At 50.8% G+C, this 18,855-nt stretch overlaps 1 protein-coding gene across 4 annotated transcripts in view; it reads left to right on the top strand.

The window, feature by feature from the left end:
* The first annotated feature begins 9,689 nt into the window (after positions 1 to 9,689).
* Positions 9,690 to 18,855, top strand: part of plekhh3 (pleckstrin homology, MyTH4 and FERM domain containing H3) — a 71,036-nt gene continuing 61,870 nt past the window's right edge. For 2 of the 4 annotated variants that reach the window (XM_067969298.1, XM_067969297.1), the window contains exons 1-2: positions 9,693 to 10,059; positions 14,962 to 15,014. In XM_067969298.1, coding sequence (XP_067825399.1) covers positions 9,934 to 10,059; positions 14,962 to 15,014 — 179 coding nt within the window. In that variant the 5' untranslated portion in view covers positions 9,693 to 9,933. Of the gene's footprint in view, positions 10,060 to 14,961; positions 15,015 to 18,855 lie in introns of all 4 variants that reach the window. The other 2 variants (XR_010958043.1, XM_067969299.1) reach the window with 2 other exon arrangements.

Genomic DNA, 18,855 nt, shown 5'->3' with positions numbered 1-18,855 from the left:
CCTCGCTGGCACACGACACTGGGCCTCGCTGGCACACGACACTGGGCCTCTCTGGCACACGACACTGGGCCTCTCTGGCACACGACACTGGGCCTCGCTGGCACACGACACTGGGCCTCTCTGGCACACGACACTGGGCCTCTCTGGCACACGACACTGGGCCTCGCTGGCACACGACACTGGGCCTCTCTGGCACACGACACTGGGCCTCTCTGGCACACGACACTGGGCCTCTCTGGCACACGACACTGGGCCTCTCTGGCACACGACACTGGGCCTCGCTGGCACACGACACTGGGCCTCTCTGGCACACGACACTGGGCCTCGCTGGCACACGACACTGGGCCTCTCTGGCACACGACACTGGGCCTCTCTGGCACACGACACTGGGCCTCTCTGGCACACGACACTGGGCCTCTCTGGCACACGACACTGGGCCTCGCTGGCACACGACACTGGGCCTCGCTGGCACACGACACTGGGCCTCGCTGGCACACGACACTGGGCCTCTCTGGCACACGACACTGGGCCTCGCTGGCACACGACACTGGGCCTCGCTGGCACACGACACTGGGCCTCGCTGGCACACGACACTGGGCCTCGTTGGCACACGACACTGGGCCTCGCTGGCACACGACACTGGGCCTCGCTGGCACACGACACTGGGCCTCGCTGGCACACGACACTGGGCCTCTCTGGCACACGACACTGGGCCTCTCTGGCACACGACACTGGGCCTCTCTGGCACACGACACTGGGCCTCGCTGGCACACGACACTGGGCCTCTCTGGCACACGACACTGGGCCTCGCTGGCACACGACACTGGGCCTCTCTGGCACACGACACTGGGCCTCTCTGGCACACGACACTGGGCCTCGCTGGCACACGACACTGGGCCTCGCTGGCACACGACACTGGGCCTCTCTGGCACACGACACTGGGCCTCGCTGGCACACGACACTGGGCCTCGCTGGCACACGACACTGGGCCTCGCTGGCACACGACACTGGGCCTCGCTGGCACACGACACTGGGCCTCGCTGGCACACGACACTGGGCCTCGCTGGCACACGACACTGGGCCTCTCTGGCACACGACACTGGGCCTCTCTGGCACACGACACTGGGCCTCTCTGGCACACGACACTGGGCCTGTCTGTTACTCACACTCAGCATGTCAGTTATTCACACTGGGCGTGTCTGTTACTCACACTAGGTCTGCCTGTTACTCACGCTGGATGTGCTTGAAACTCGCACTGGCTCTGTCTGATACACAAACTGGATCGGTCTGTTACTCACATTGGGTCTGCCTGTTACACTGGGTTTGTCTGATACTCACCCTGGGTCTGCCTGTTACTCACACTAAGTCTGCCTGTTACTCACACTGGGTCTGCCTGTTACTCACACTAAGTCTGCCTGTTACTCACACTGGGCCTGCTTGTTATTCACACTGGGTGTATCTGATATACTCCCTGGTTCTGCCTGTTAGTCACCCTGGTTCTGCCTGTTACTCACCCTGGGTCTGCCTGTTACTCACACTGGGTCTGTCTGTTACTCACAGTGGGTCTGCCTTTTACTCACACTGGGTCTTCCTGTTACTTACAAAGGGTCTGCCTGTTACTCACACTGCATCTGCCTGTTATTCACACCGAGTGTGTCTGATACTGACCCAGGGTCTGCCTCTTACTCCCACTGGGCGTGTCTGTTACTCACACTGGATGTGTCTATTACTCATTAATCACACTGGGTCTGCATGTTGCTCACAATGGGTGTATCTGATAATCGCACTGGGTCTGCCTGTTACTCACATTGGTTCTGCCTGTTACACTGGGTGTATCTGATACTCACCCTGGGTCTGCCTGTTACTTACACTCGGCCTGCCTGTTACTCACACTGGGTGTGTCCAATACACACCCTGCTTCTGCCTGTTACTCATACTGGGTATGCCTGTTACTCACGCTGGGTCTGCCTGTTACTCACATTGGGTTGGTCTGTTACTCACAGTGGGTCTGTCATAGAGTCATAGAGTCATAGAGTTATACAGCACGGATAGAGGCCCTTCGGCCCATCGTGTCCGCGCCAGCCATCAGCCCTGTCTACTCTAATCCCATATTCCAGCATTTGGTCCGTAGCCTTGTATGCTATGGCATTTCAAGTGCTCATCCAAATGCTTCTTGAATGTTGTGAGGGTTCCTGCCTCCACAACCCTTTCAGGCAGTGAGTTCCAGACTCCAACCACCCTCTGGGTGAAAAAGTTCTTTCTCAAATCCCCTCTAAACCTCCCGCCTTTTACCTTGAATCTATGTCCTCTTGTTATAGAACCTTCAACGAAGGGAAAAAGCTCCTTAGTATCCATCCTATCTGTGCCCCTCATAATTTTGTACACCTCAATCATGTCCCCCCTCAGCCTCCTCTGCTCCAAGGAAAACAAACCCAATCTTCCCAGTCTCTCTTCATAGCTGAAGCGCTCCAGCCCTGGTAACATCCTGGTGAATCTCCTCTGCACCCTCTCCAAAGCGATCACATCCTTCCTGTAGTGTGGCGACCAGAACTGCACACAGTACTCCAGCTGTGGCCTAACCAGTGTTTTATACAGCTCCATCATAACCTCCTTGCTCTTATATTCTATGCCTCGGCTAATAAAGGCAAGTATCCCATATGCTTTCTTTACCACCTTATCTACCTGTTCCGCTGCCTTCAGGGATCTGTGAACTTGCACACCAAGATCCCTCTGACCCTCTGTCTTGCCTAGGGTCCTCCCATTCATTGTGTATTCCCTTGCCTTGTTAGTCCCTCCAAAGTGCATCACCTCGCACTTTTCCGGGTTAAATTCCATTTGCCACTGTTCCGCCCATCTGACCAACCCATCTATATCGTCCTGCAGACTGAGGCTATCCTCCTCGCTATTTACCACCCTACCAATCTTTGTATCATCAGCGAACTTACTGATCATACCTTTTACATTCATATCCAAGTCATTAATGTAGACCACAAACAGCAAGGGACCCAGCACCGATCCCTGTGGTACCCCACTGGCCACAGGCTTCCAGTCACAAAAACAACCTTCGACCATCACCCTCTGCCTTCTGCCACTAAGCCAGTTTTGTATCCAAAGTGCCAAGGCACCCTGGATTCCATGGGCTCGTACCTTCTTGACCAGTCTCCTGTGGGGGACTTTATCGAAGGCCTTACTGAAATCCATGTATACCACATCCACTGCGTTACCCTCATCCACACGCCTAGTCACCCCCTCAAAAAATTCAATCAAATTAGTCAGACATGATCTTCCCTTGACAAAGCCATGTTGACTATCCCTGATTAATCCTTGCTTCTCCAAGTGGAGACTAATTTTGTCCTTCAGAATTTTTTCCAATAATTTTCCTACCACTGATGTTAGGCTCACTGGCCTGTAGTTCCCCGGTTTTTCCCTACTCCCCTTCTTGAATAATGGTATTACATTAGCGGTTCTCCAGTCCTCTGGCACATCCCCTGTGGCCAGAGAGGTTCTGAATATATGTGTCAGAGCCCCTGCAATCTCCTCCTTTGCCTCACACAGTAGCCTGGGATACATTTCGTCCGGGCCTGGGGATTTATCCATTTTTAGGCCTGCTAAAACCGCCAATACCTCCTCCCGCTCGATGTTAATATGTTCGAGTATATCACAGTCCCCCTGCCGTATTTCTATGTCTACATCGTCCTTCTCCATAGTGAAAACAGATGCAAAAAATTCATTTAGAACCCCTCCTACATCTGCCGGCTCCACACACAGATTGCCATTTTTGTCCCTAATGGGCCCTATTTTTTCCCTAGTCATCCTCTTACCCTTAATATACTTATAAAACATCTTAGGATTTTCCTTTATTTTGCTCGCCAGTGTTATTTCATGGCCCCTCCTTGATCTCCTAATTTCTTTTTTAAGTATCCCCCTGCACTTTTTGTACTCCTCTAGGGCTTCCTCCGTCTTTAGCCTTTTGTATCTGCCAAAAGCCCTCCTTTTTTTCCGAATCCATTCTCGTATATCCCCTGACATCCAAGGTTCCCTGGAGTTCTTGGAACCACCCTTGACCTTTACGGGAACATGTTGCCATTGTATGGTCTCAATCTCCCTTCTGAAAGACTCCCATTGCTCCGATGCGGATTTTCCTACAAGCAGCTGATCCCAGTCCATTTTGGCCAGATCCTGCCTTATCCTATTAAAATCGGCCTTCCCCCAATTTAGAACCTTTATTTCCGGCCCCTCCCTGTCCTTTTCCATGACCACCTTAAATCTCACCGAATTATGGTCACTGTCACCAAAGTGCTCACCTACTAGCACTTCTTCCACTTGGCCGGCCACATTCCCTAGAATTAGGTCCAGTACCACCCCCTCTCTTGTAGGACTTTCTACATGCTGGCTCAAAAAGCTCTCCTGGATGCACGTTAAGAATTTTGTACCCTCTAAGCCTTTTGCACTCTGAGTATCCCAGTTAATATTGGGGAAGTTGAAATCCCCCACTATTATTACCCTATTATTTGCACAATTTTCTGAGATTTGCCTACATATCTGTTCCTCTATCTCCCCCTGACTGTTTGGGGGCCTATAGTACACTCCCATCAAAGTGCTTGCCCCCTTTTTGTTTTTAAGCTCCACCCAAATGGCCTCATTAGAGGAACCTGCTAATATATCATCCCTCCTTATGGCAGTAATTGATTCTTTAATTAATATTGCGACCCCCCCTCCTCTTATACCTCCCCCTCTGTCTCGCCTGAAGATTCTGTACCCCGGAATATTGAGCTGCCAGTCTTGCCCCTCCCTCAACCATGTCTCTGTGACAGCAACAATATCATACTCCCATGTGTTTATCAACACCTTCAGTTCATCCACCTTATTCGCAAGACTCCTTGCATTAAAATAGATGCCATCCAGCCTTGCCCTCACATATTTGCCCTGTCTTCCAAGCTGACTTGTTTTTTTCTCTATATTTGGCTGCACATCACCCCCTATTGTAGCTCCACTCTGTATCCCATCCCCCTGCCAAGTTAGTTTAAACCCCCCCCAACAGTGCTAGCAAACCTCCCCGCAAGGATATTTGTCCCGCTCTGGTTCAGGTGCAACCCGTCCGACTTGTACAAGTCCCACCTTCCCCAGAAGCAGGCCCAGTGATCCAGGAAACTGAAACCCTCCCTCCTGCACCAACTCTTTAGCCATGCATTCATCTGTTCTATCCTCCTATTTCTATACTTACTAGCCCGTGGCACTGGGAGTAATCCAGAGATTACAACCTTTGAGGTCCTGCTCTTTAATCTGCTACCTAGCTCCCTAAATTCTTGATGCAGGACCTCATCTCTCTTCCTACCTATGTCGTTGGTCCCAATGTGGACCACGACCTCTGCCTGCTCACCCTCCCCCTTGAGAATGCCCTGTAGCCGCTCAGTGACATCCATGACCCTGGCACCAGGGAGGCAACAAACCATCCTGGAGTCACGTTTACGGCCACAGAAACACCTGTCTATTCCCCTTACGATAGAATCCCCTACCACTATAGCTCTTCCACTCTTTTTCCTCCCAGCCTGTGCAGCAGAGCTACCCCTGGTGCCAGGAAGTTGGCTGCTGCTGCCTTCCCCTGATAAGTCATCCCCCTCAACAATATCCAAAGCGGTATATTTGTTTGAGAGGGGGACGGCCACAGGGGACCCCTGCACTGCCTGCCTGCTCTTCTTACTCTGCCTGGTGGTCACCCAATTACTTCCTGCCTGTACAACCTTTACCTGCGGTGTGACCATCTCACTAAACGTGCTGTCCACGACGTTCTCAGCATCGCGAATGCTCCTTAATGAATCCATCCGCAGCTCCAGTGCCGCAATGCGGTTTGTCAGTAGCTGCAGCTGGATACATTTCCCGCACACATGGTCGTCAGGGACACCGGAAGGGTCCCTGATTTCCCACATAGAGCAGGAAGAGCATAACACGGGGCTGGGCTGTCCTGACATGACTTACCCTTTAACTAATTAATTCAAATTAAATGAATCCCACCAATTTCACTTCAATTAAAAAGGTATACTCAAGGGCCCTTGCTGAACAGCAGTCCCCCACGACACAACAGAGACCAGAGAATCCACAAACTCTAACCTTAGACAAATTCAGCAGGAAAATACTCACCAGCCAATCACTTACCTCTTCCTTGGTGACGTCCCACTTGGATTACTTTTTGCTTCTTATTTATCTTAGGTCCAGGAGTTAAGTCCCTGTGATGTCGCACAGTAGTTGTCTCTTGGTGCAGGTCTGCTGCTGCTTTTATTCCACAATCTCAGTCTTCTACTCTCAGGTCCACTGCCGCTCTGCAGGAAAAGTTTGGAAAAGCAGCACCTCCTTCCCCCACTTCACCAAACTCCCACACTTACCGAACTCTCAGCACACTGTGTTGCCTGTTACTCTCACTGGGTCTGCCTGTTACGCACACTGGCTGTGTCTAATACTCACCCTGGTTCTGCCTGTTACTCATACTGGGTCTGCCTGTTACTCACACTGGGTCTGTCTGTTACTCACACTGGGTGTGCCTATTACTCACACTGAGTCTGTCTGTTACTCACATTGGGTCTGCCTGTTACTCACACTGGGTGTGTCTGATACTCACCCTGGGTCTGTCTGTTACTCACACTTGGTCTGCCTGTTACTCACACTGGGTGTATCTGATACACACCTTGGTTCTGACTGTTACTCACCCTGGGTCTGCCTGTTACTTACACTGGGTCTGTCTGTTATTCACACTAGGTCAGTCTGTTACTCACACTGGGTCTGCCTGTTACTTACACTGGGTCAGTCTGTTACTCACACTGGGCGTGTCTGTTACTCACACTGGGTCTGCCTGTTACTCACACTTGGTCTGCCTGTTACTCACACTGGGTGTATCTGATACACACCTTGGTTCTGACTGTTACTCACCCTGGGTCTGCCTGTTACTTACACTGGGTCTGTCTGTTATTCACACTAGGTCAGTCTGTTACTCACACTGGGTCTGCCTGTTACTTACACTGGGTCAGTCTGTTACTCACACTGGGCGTGTCTGTTACTCACACTGGGTCTGCCTGTTACTCACACAGGGTCTGCCTGTTACTCACACTGGGTCTGCCTGTTACTCACACTGGGTCTGCCTGTTACTCACACTGGACTAGTCTAATGAGTCATATTAGCACAGTTGAGCCTGCCTCAGGCTCAGGAATATGGCCTGGTGCCCTCGGAGCTGCACTGCGATCCAGTGTGGAATCAGAATCCACTCCACCCTCCCTCGCACTGAATAGAGACAGCATTAGCTGTCAGCTGTAGCTCAGTGCTAGCTTTCTCCCCTCTGTGTCAGAGGGTCATGGGTTCGAGCCCCACTTCAGAGCCTTGAGCACATAATCTAGGCTAACAACTCCAGGAACTGCTGCACTGTCGGAGGGTCAGTACTGAGGGAGCGCTGCACTGTCGGAGGGTCAGTACTGAGGGAGCGCTGCACTGTCGGAGGGTCAGTACTGAGGGAGCGCTGCACTGTCGGAGGGGCGGTACTGAGGGAGCGCTGCGCTGTCGGAGGGTCAATACTGAGGGAGCGCTGCACTGTCGGAGGGTCAGTACTGAGGGAGCGCTGCACTGTCGGAGGGGCAGTACTGAGGGAGCGCTGCACTGTCGGAGGGGCGGTACTGAGGGAGCGCTGCACTGTCGGAGGGTCAGTACTGAGGGAGCGCTGCACTGTCGGAGGGGCAGTACTGAGGGAGTGCTGCACTGTCGGAGGGTCAGTACTGAGGGAGCGCTGCACTGTCGGGGGGTCAGTACTGAGGGAGTGCTGCACTGTCGGAGGGTCAGTACTGAGGGAGCGCTGCACTGTCGGAGGGTCAGTACTGAGGGAGGGCTGCACTGTTGGAGGGTCAGTACTGAGGGAGTGCTGCACTGTCGGAGGGGCGGTACTGAGGGAGTGCTGCACTGTCGGAGGGTCAGTACTGAGGGAGGGCTGCACTGTTGGAGGGTCAGTACTGAGGGAGTGCTGCACTGTCGGAGGGTCAGTACTGAGGGAGCGCTGCACTGTCAGAGGGGCGGTACTGAGGGAGCGCTGCACTGTCAGAGGGGCAGTACTGAGGGAGTGCTGCACTGTCAGAGGGGCAGTACTGAGGGAGCGCTGCACTGTCGGAGGGTCAGTACTGAGGGAGGGCTGCACTGTTGGAGGGTCAGTACTGAGGGAGTGCTGCACTGTCGGAGGGGCGGTACTGAGGGAGTGCTGCACTGTCGGAGGGTCAGTACTGAGGGAGGGCTGCACTGTTGGAGGGTCAGTACTGAGGGAGTGCTGCACTGTCGGAGGGTCAGTACTGAGGGAGCGCTGCACTGTCAGAGGGGCGGTACTGAGGGAGCGCTGCACTGTCAGAGGGGCAGTACTGAGGGAATGCTGCACTGTCAGAGGGGCGGTACTGAGGGAGCGCTGCACTGTCGGAGGGGCGGTACTGAGGGAGCGCTGCACTGTCAGAGGGGCAGTACTGAGGGAGTGCTGCACTGTCAGAGGGGCGGTACTGAGGGAGCGCTGCACTGTCGGAGGGGCGGTACTGAGGGAGCGCTGCACTGTCGGAGGGTCAGTACTGAGGGAGCGCTGCACTGTCAGAGGGGCGGCACTGAGGGAGCGCTGCACTGTCAGAGGGGCGGTACTGAGGGAGTGCTGCACCGTCGGAGGGTCAGTACTGAGGGAGCGCTGCACTGTCAGAGGGGCGGTACTGAGGGAGTGCTGCACCGTCGGAGGGTCAGTACTGAGGGAGCGCTGCACTGTCAGAGGGGCGGTACTGAGGGAGTGCTGCACCGTCGGAGGGTCAGTACTGAGGGAGCGCTGCACTGTCGGAGGGGCAGTACTGAGGGAGCGCTGCACTGTCGGAGGGGCAGTACTGAGGGAGTGCTGCACTGTCGTAGGGTCAGTACTGAGGGAGTGCTGCACTGTCGGAGGGTCAGTACTGAGGGAGTGCTGCACTGTCGGAGGGTCAGTACTGAGGGAGTGCTGCACTGTCGGAGGGGCAGTACTGTGGGAACCCCCAGTTGATACTGAGAACCCCCAACTGGTGCTGCTAAGCCCTCTACCGGTACTGGGAGCCCCAACTGATGCTGGGAACCCCAGTGGCCCAGAGTATGTCAGCGAAGCCTGGGCCCACAGTATCACAGATAAGGAGAAGCCTCGGGCCAGACCATCCCTGGAGAGGTTTCCTGACAGCCAATCCCTTCTGAAGGGGGAGGTAAATCGTAAATTATTCAGGGATAAAGCTTCTAAGGTCATGAACGTTTTAATTGGGTTCAAAATGTTAAAAATAAACGAGCGATTCCACAAACATTTCAAACTATTTTAAAAATCCGACAGGAACTGTTCAATAAAGAAAGGGTTAAAAACCTTCAAGTTTCCTTCTGGAAGAAATGTTGGTGCAGCTGTGCTCACATCTGGCACAGAGCCAGTGCACTCCCCTCACATCTGACACACAGCCAGTGCACGCCCCTCACATCTGGCACGCAGCCAGTGCACTCCCCTCACATCTGGCACACAGCCAGTGCGCTCCCCTCACATCTGGCACACAGCCAGTGCACTCACCTCACATCTGGCACACAGCCAGCGGCCACATGATGCAACCGGGCAGAGAGCTGCTCAGCTCATTAGCTTGACTCTGCTGATTTGCTGTCAGCTCAGTGACGCAGACTGGAGGCGGAGATGTGGGGAATGATCCCGGTCCAAAGTAGGAATGATTGGCTGCTCACGGCTGTGCTCTCTCTGTTACCTCCCTCTCACTTATTCCTGGCACCAGGAAGTAGTTAACTCCAAGAGATTGGGTTGCAACTTAATGTGGGCTTTGCTCAGACGCACAGATCACAAAGTCAGTCCACAGAAGAACCAAACAGAGGGAATCTTTGAGACCAGAAGCCCCTGATGTAGGAATTCGAGTGAGCAGGCCCTGGATCCCGATGCCGTTACAAGGGTTGTGCCTGTTCCTGTGCTGCCGGCACGGCTTCACTCTGCTGGGCCGAGATTATGGGGAGGCTGAAAAAGCAGAAGAGCTGCAGGAACTGCAGAGAGACCCAGTCCAACCGGTGAGTGAGGCACAGGGAGAGTCCACAGTGGGTGAGTGAGGGTAGGGGGCAGGATCGGGGGGGGAAGGGGGGCAGGATCAGGGGGAAGGATCGGGGGGAAGGGGGGCAGGATCAGGGGGAAGGATCGGGGGTTCGGGGGGCAGGATCAGGGGGAAGGATCGGGGGGGAAGGGGGGCAGGATCAGGGGGAAGGATTGGGGGTTCGGGGGGCAGGATCAGGGGGAAGGATCGGGGGGGAAGGATCGGGGGGGAAGGGGGGCAGGATCAGGGGGAAGGATCGGTGGGAAGGATCGGGGGACTGGGGAGCAGGATCGGGGGGAAGGATCAGGGATGGGCCAACATGGATTTTGCAACAACTGGGATTTTCCTGTTCTTTGCGAAGTCCCAGCCGCTCAGGACCTGCATTCACACAGCTCAGGATCCAGGAATTCCTGTTTTCCTTCCCTGGTCAGTGATGAGACATCGGCAGAACCTGCAGGAACGTTCAGCCTCTTTCATTAAGACAGTGACGCTAGTGACCTGGGAAATGGAGCCACTGACTACCACTACCGGATCAGTAACTAACTTAACCCAACATAGTGCTGTTATTAAGAAAACAACTTTCATGCAAGTATTGATTTTAAAAGCTAGCCCCTGAGGGGTTCAGCCCCTGAGAGATGAAACCCCACCAGCTCCGCTGCCCAGAAATGTGAACAGATTCACTTAATCCACTGAAATCTCTCCTTTCCATGAAGCAGGGCTCCTTCCCCACTGATACAGAAACAGAACCAGGACCTGGACTCCATATATATGGAGTCAGATCCAGGAACTCAACTGGAGATCCTGGAGTTGGAATCCGTGTATCCGGATTCAGATTCAGGGAAAAAGCTCCTTATACCAGCACCCTAATCCTGGAGCAGGGTTCCTTACACCAGAATTGTATCCAAGAGCTGGACTCCCTAAAGCAGGACTAGGATCCCAAAGCTGGGCTCCTTATACTAGGATTGGGATCCTGGAGCTGGGCTCCTTATACTAGGATTGGGATCCTGGAGCTGGGCTCCTTATACCAGGACTGGAATCCCAGAGCTGGGCTCCTTATACCAGGACTGGAATCCCAGAGCTGGGCTCCTTATACCAGGACTGGAATCCCAGAGCTGGGCTCCTTATACTAGGATTGGGATCCTGGAGCTGGGCTCCTTATACCAGGACTGGAATCCCAGAGCTGGGCTCCTTATACCAGGACTGGAATCCCAGAGCTGGGCTCCTTATACCAGGACTGGAATCCCAGAGCTGGGCTCCTTATACTAGGACTGGGATCCTGGAGCTGGGCTCCTTATACTAGGATTGGGATCCTGGAGCTAGGCTCCTCAGTATCATAGAATCATAGAATGAAACAGCACAAAAGGAGGCCATTCGGCCCATTGTGCCTGTGCCTGCTATTTGAAAGAGCTGTCCAATTAGTCCCAACCTCAGCTTTTTCCCCATAACTCTGCAAATTATTCCTCTTTAAGTACATGTCCACTTGCCTTTTGAAAGTCCCTATAGAATCTGCTTCCACCCTTTCAGGCAGTGCGTTCCAGATCTTAACCCTCTGTGTGAAAAAATTCTCCTAATTTCCCCTCTAGTTCTTTTGCCAATTATTTTAAATCTATGACTCTAGTTACCGACCCACTTGCCAGAGGAAACAGTTTCTCCCTGCTTGCTCTATCAAAACTCCTCATTATTTTGAATACCTCTATTAAATCTCCCCTTAACCTTCTCTGCTCTAAAGAGAACAATCCCAGCTTCTCCAATCTTTCCACATAACTGAAGTCCCTCATCCCTGGTGTCATCCTGATAAACCTCCTCTGTACCCTCTCCAAGGCCTTGACATCCTTCCTAAAATGTGGTGCCCAGAATTGTATACAATACTCCAACTGAGGCCTAACCAGTAATTTGTAAAGGTTTAGCATAACTTCCTTGTTTTTGTATTCAATGCCCCTATTTACAAAGCCAAGTATCCCATACGCTTCCTTAACCGTTTTATCAACTTGCCCTGCCACCTTCAATGATTTGTGAATATGCTCCCTCAGGTCCCTCTGCTGTGGCACACCCCACAAAATAGGGTCATTTCGATTATACGGCCTCTCCATGTTGTTCCTTCCAAAGTGCATCACTTCACACTTAAATGCATTAAATTGCATCTGCCATGTGTCTGCCCATTTCACCAGTCTGTCTATGTCCTCCTGAAGTCTGCTTCTATCCTGCTCACTATTTACTACGTTGCCAAGTTCTGTATCATCCGCAAACTTAGAAATCGTACTCCCTGTACCCGAGACCAGATCATTTATATATAACAAGAAAAGCAATGACCCTAATAGTGACCCCTGGGGGACCCCATTGCAATCCTTCAGCACCGCTCCCATATCCAAGGAGGATTGAAAGATTGTGTCGGAGCTTCTGCTATCTCCACCCTTGCTTCCCTCAGCAACCTAGGATGCATCCCATCTGGACCGGGCGACTTGTTAACTTTGAGTGATGCCAACCTATTTAGCACCTCCTCTCTATCTATTTTGATCCTATCCAATATCTCTACTCCCTCCTCCTCTACTCTGACATTAACTTCATCCTCTTCTTTTGTAAAGACAGATGCAAAGTTCTCATTCAGTCCCTCAGTCATGCCCTCTGTCTCCACAAGCAGATTTCTTTATTTTGTCCTTAATCGGCCCCACCATTCTTTTAACTATCCTTTTACTTTTTATATGTTCATAAAAGATTTTTGGGTTTCCTTTTATGTTACCCACTAATCTTTTCTCATACTCTCTCTTTGCCTTTCTTATATCCTTTTTCAATTTCCCCCCCGCATTCTCTGTATCGTGTCTGGTTTTCTATCATATTCTGAACCTGACATTTGTCATAAAACCTCCTTATTCTGCTTTATTTTAACCTCTGTTTCCTTTGTCATCCAGGGAGCTCTAGCTTCAGATGCCACATCTTTCCTCTTTTTGGGAATATGCTTGGTTTGTACCCGAACCACGTATATTCCCGAACTATCTCTGCCTTGAAGACCTGCCATAGCTCATTTACTGTTTTCTTGGCCAATCTTTGTCCCCAGTCCATCTGTGCTCGATCCCTTCTCAAATCACTGAAATTGGTTCTCTTCCAGTTGGGGTTTACACCTTTGATTTTTCTTCCATAACTACTTAAACCTAATTATAATATGATCACTATTACCCAGAGGTTCTACCACTGAAACACACTCCACTTGCCCAACTTCATTAACCTAGAACTAGATCGAGCACTACTTCCTTCCTCGTTGGGCTAGAAACATACTGATTAAGAAAGTTCTCCCGCACACATTTTAGGAATTCTTCACCCTCTTTGCCCTCTACACTGTTTCTTTCCTTATTTAAATTAGGGTAAGTGAAGCCCCCTATGATTAAAGCTCCTTATACCAGTGCTGGGATCCTGGAGCTGGGCTCCTTATACCAAGATTGGGATCTATTTCCGATCTATCCCTGATATTTCCAACTTATTCGAGATATCCCTATAACAATGTTCAATGTTGTCCAACTCCCGTACCCCTTGTTCTCCAACTCCCGTACCCATTGTTCTCCAACTCCCGTACCCCTTGTTCTCCAACTCCCATACCCCTTGTTCCCCAGCTCCTGTACCCCTTGTTCTCCAACTCCCGTACCCCTTGTTCCCCAGCTCCTGTACCCCTTGTTCCCCAGCTCCTGTACCTTCCGTTCCCCAGCTCCTGTACCCCTTGTTTCCCAGCTCCTGTACCCCTTGTTCCCCTGATCCTGTACCCCTTGTTCCCCTGCTCCTGTACCCCTTGTTCCCCCTGATCCTGTACCCCTTGTTCCCCTGATCCTGTACCCCTTGTTCCTCTGCTCCTGTACCACTTGTTCCCCAGCTCCTGTACCCCTTGTTCCCCAGCTCCTGTACCCCTTGTTCCCCAGCTCCTGTACCCCTTGTTCCCCAGCTCCTGTACCCCTTGTTCCTCTGCTCCTGTACCCCTTGTTCCCCAGCTCCTGTACCCCTTGTTCCCCAGCTCCTGTACCCCTTGTTCCCCTGATCCTGTACCCCTTGTTCCCCTGCTCCTGTACCCCTTGTTCCCCTGCTCCTGTACCCCTTGTTCCCCTGATCCTGTACCCCTTGTTCCCCAGCTCCTGTACCCCTTGTTCCCCCTGCTCCTATACCCCTTGTTCCCCTGCTCCTGTACCCCTTGTTCCCCAGCTCCTGTACCCCTTGTTCCCCTGCTCCTGTACCCCTTGTTCCCCAGCTCCTGTACCCCTTGTTCCCCTGCTCCTGTACCCCTTGTTCCCCTGCTCCTGTACCCCTTGTTCCCCTGATCCTGTACCCCTTGTTCCCCTGATCCTGTACCCCTTGTCCCCCTGATCCTGTACCCCTTGTTCCTCTGCTCCTGTACCCCTTGTTCCCCTGATCCTGTACCCCTTGTTCCCCTGATCCTGTACCCCTTGTTCCCCTGATCCTGTACCCCTTGTTCCCCTGATCCTGTACCCCTTGTCCCCCTGATCCTGTACCCCTTGTCCCCCTGATCCTGTACCCCTTGTTCCTCTGCTCCTGTACCCCTTGTCCCCCTGATCCTGTACCCCTTGTCCCCCTGATCCTGTACCCCTTGTTCCTCTGCTCCTGTACCCCTTGTTCCCCCTGATCCTGTACCTTCCGTTCCCCCTGCTCCTGTACCCTTTGTTCCTCTGCTCCTGTACCCCTTGTTCCCCCTGCTTCTGTACCCCTTGTCCCCCAGCTCCTGTACTGCAAGATGGGGTGTACAGTGGAGTGTTGGCTACAATGTGAGGTGCAGCATGACTTTTTGGGAAGTTCAAGTATTTTCTGTTATATTTTGATTTCGATTCACGGTTTTTCTTTTTACTTCTTCCCTTTTTTATGATGCTAAATTTAGTTTTTTCTGATGCAGGCATCCTCAGATCTGAGCCTGACTCAGTCAGTGGCCTCTGACACCCCAGACAGGTAAGACTTGTCTCCTAATCACTACTAATGAGATGTCACTGGGTGTGGGATCCCTGTGACGGAGTCACTGCACCTGGAGTCAGTTGCTGCAGCTGTTTCCATTCAAAGATACAGTTCTCAGAGCCCCGCCCCTCAGAGCTCCTCCCCTCTCACAACCCCTCCCCCTGAGCCCCTCCCCCTCTCAGAGCCCCACCCCCTCAGGTCCCGCCCCTCCACTCAGAGCCCCGCCCCTCACAGAGCCCTGCCCCTTTCAGGGCCCCTCCTCTCTGAAAGCCCCGCCCCCTCTGTGTCCCGCCCCCTCAGTGCCCTGTCTGTGATTAGTATCCCATCTCTCTAACGTTATCAATTTTCCCAGGAAATGTAACTGGACCCATCCCTTACTCAAAGCAACATTACTGAGAACTCAAACCTACAGCTGATACTTTATTCAACCAGTGGAGTTCCTGTTTAACATTGTACAACCTCCGATACCATTAGTTTTGGATTGGCATAAACTGTGAATATGATGCATACAAGCCCCGTGTGTCCAGAGTGGGGCTGTAATGCTCATTGATGGGTCACATCACATTTGTGGCTGCGTTGTTTCTGCATTAGGAGCTGCTGCTCACACCGCAATCATGTTATTCTTTCATTGTTAATCTGAAAATCAGACTTCAAACTTTAAAAGTGGAGTCAAAACTTCCCAACACTGTCCAAACTGTCCACTAATGTAAAGTCAGGGGTTGAGGTGCAGCTGTGAGCAAGAGGCTGTTCTCTAGAACCTTTTACTCCAAAACTCTGGGAGATGTGGGATTGAGTCCCGATCCAGGGAGAAACGGGATCCCGGAAATATTTTCCTTTGTTTTAAATTTCCCATACATCACATTTGTAGCTTGATCCATATTTAGATTTATATAATGACCATATTATTAGTTAGTGTATAATTTCATCACAGTCTCAGGATACAGGGTAGGACATTTAGGACTGAGATGAGGAGAAATTTCTTCACTCAGAGGGTGGTGAACCTGTGGAATTCTCTACCACAGGAGGCTGTGGAGGCCAAGTCACTGAATATATTTAAGAAGGAGCTAGATAGATTTCTAGACCCGAAAGGCATCAAGGGGTATGGGGAAAGAGCGGGAATATGGTATTGAGATAGAGGATCAGCCATGATCATATTGAATGGGGGAGCAGGCTCGAAGGGCCGAATGGCCTACTCCTGCTCCTATTTTCTATGTTTCTGTGTCTATCTTGCTGGACAGGGTTTTATTGCTAGTGTTATTGGGGTAAGTATTCTATTGTTGGTTACATCACTAATATTACTGATCAGTATTCTATTGTTGGTTACATCACTAATATTACTGATCAGTATTCTATTGTTGGTTACATCACTAATATTACTGATCAGTATTCTATTGTTGGTTACATCACTAATATTACTGATCAGTATTCTATTGTTGGTTACATCACTAATATTACTGATCAGTATTCTATTGTTGGTTACATCACTAATATTACTGATCAGTATTCTATTGTTGGTTACATCACTAATATTACTGATCAGTATTCTATTGTTGGTTACATCACTAATATTTCTGATCAGTATTCTATTGCTAATTATACATATAGTGTTACTGGTCAGGATTCTATTACTGGTTATATTGACTGTGTTACTGGTCAGTGTTCTATTGCTAGTTATATTGCTAGTATTACTGATTGGGTCGACTAGGCCTATATTCACTGGAGTTTAGAAGAATGAGATGTGATCTCATCGAAACATATAAAATTCTAACAGGACTAGACAGACTAGATGCAGGGAGGATGTTCCCGATGGCTGGGGAGTCCAGAACGAGGGATCACAGTCTCAGGATACGGGGAATGCCATTTAGAACCGAGATGAGGAGAAATTTCTTCACTCAGAGGGTGGTGAACCTGTGGAATTCTGTACCACAGAAGACAGTGGAGGCCAAGTCATTAGATGTATTCAAGAAGGAGATAGATATATTTCTTAATGCTAAAGGGATCAAGGGATATGGGGAAAAAGCGGGAACAGGGTACTGAGTTAGACGATCAGCCATGATCATTTTGAATGGTGGAGCAGGCCCGAAGGGCCGAATGGCCTACTCTTGCTCCTATTTTCTATGATTCTATGATTCTAACTTCTCTCCTGAATGGCCTGGCTCTGATTTTAAGGTTAAGTCCTCTTGTCCTAGATTCCCCCACCAGTGGAAAAAGATTCTCTCTATCTACCCTATCAATTTTTTTCAAAATCCTAAAAACCTGAATCAAATCACCCCTTAACCATCTATATTCTAGGGAATACAAGCCTAGTTTATGTAATCTCTGCTCATAATTTAACCCTTGGAACATTCTGGTGAATCTGCACTGCACTCGTTCCAAGTTCAATATATCCTTTCTACGGTGCGGTGCCCAGAACTGTACATAGTATTCCAGATGTGGTCGAACCAGGGCTTTGTATGGCTGTAGCAAAACTTCCTCCCCTTTATATTCTAGGCTTCTAGATATAAAGGCTAACATTCCATTGGGCTATTTGATTATTTTTTGTACCTGACCACTACATTTTAATGATCTGTGAACATGGACCATTAAATCTGTTTGGTCCTCCACTGTTCATAGCTTTTCACTATTTAAAAGTTGCTCGGATCGATCCTTTTTTGGTCCAAAATAGATTACCTCACACTTCATTGTCGCTGGGTCAAAATCCTGGAACTCCCTTCCTAACAGCACTGTGGGAGAACCGTCACCACACGGACTACAGCGGTTCAATGCGGCGGCTCACCACCACCTTCTCGAGGGCAATTAGGGATGGGCAATAAATTTTTTTTTTTTTTATTCGTTCACGGGATATGGGCGTCGCTGGCGAGGCCGGCATTTATTGCCCATCCCTAGTTGCCCTCGAGAAGGTGGTGGTGAGCCGCCTTCTTGAACCGCTGCAGTCCGTGTGGTGACGGTTCTCCCACAGTGCTGTTAGGAAGGGAGTTCCAGGATTTTGACCCAGCGACAATGAAGGAACGGCGATATATTTCCAAGTCGGGATGGTGTGTGACTTGGAGGGGAACATGCAGGTGGTGTTGTTCCCATGCGCCTGCTGCTCTTGTCCTTCTAGGTGGTAGAGGTCGCGGGTTTGGGAGGTGCTGTCGAAGAAGCCTTGGCGCCCACATCCCGTGAACGAATAATTAAAAAAAACTTACCTACGTTGAAATCCATCTGCCACAGTTTTAAGAACATAAGAAATAGGAGCAGGAGTAGGCCATACAGCCCCTCGAGCCTGTTCCACCATTCAATCAGATCATGGCTGATCTTCGACCTCAACTCCACTTTCCTGCCCGATCCCCATATCCCTTGATTCCCCTAGAGTCCGAAAATCTATCTATCTCAGCTGTGATATACTCAATGGTCTATCATCACAGCCCTCTGGGGTAGAGAATTCCAAGGATTCCAAGGAACCCTCTGAGAGAAGAAATTCCTCCTCATCTCAGTCCTAAATGGCTGACCCCCTTATCCTCAGACTGTGCCCCCTAGTTTTAGATTCTCCAGCCGGGGAAACAACCTCTCAGCATCTACCCTGTCAAGCCCTCTCATATTCTTATATGTTTCAATTAGATCACTTCTCATTCTTCTAAACTCCAGAGTATAGGCCCATTCTACTCAACCTCGCCTCATAGAGCAACCCTCTCATCCCAGGAATCAATCTAGTGAACCTTTGTTGCACCGCCTCTAGGGCAAGTATATCCTTCCTTAGATAAGGAGACCAAAACTGTACGCAGTACTCCAGGTGAGGTCTCAGCAAAGCCCTGGTACAATTGTAGTAAGACTTCCTTACTCTTGTACTCCAACCCCC

This window comes from Heptranchias perlo, chromosome 30 (genome assembly GCF_035084215.1).
Source record: "Heptranchias perlo isolate sHepPer1 chromosome 30, sHepPer1.hap1, whole genome shotgun sequence".
In the NCBI taxonomy this organism is placed as follows: domain Eukaryota; kingdom Metazoa; phylum Chordata; class Chondrichthyes; order Hexanchiformes; family Hexanchidae; genus Heptranchias; species Heptranchias perlo.
This window is presented reverse-complemented; position numbering and strand designations above follow the sequence as displayed.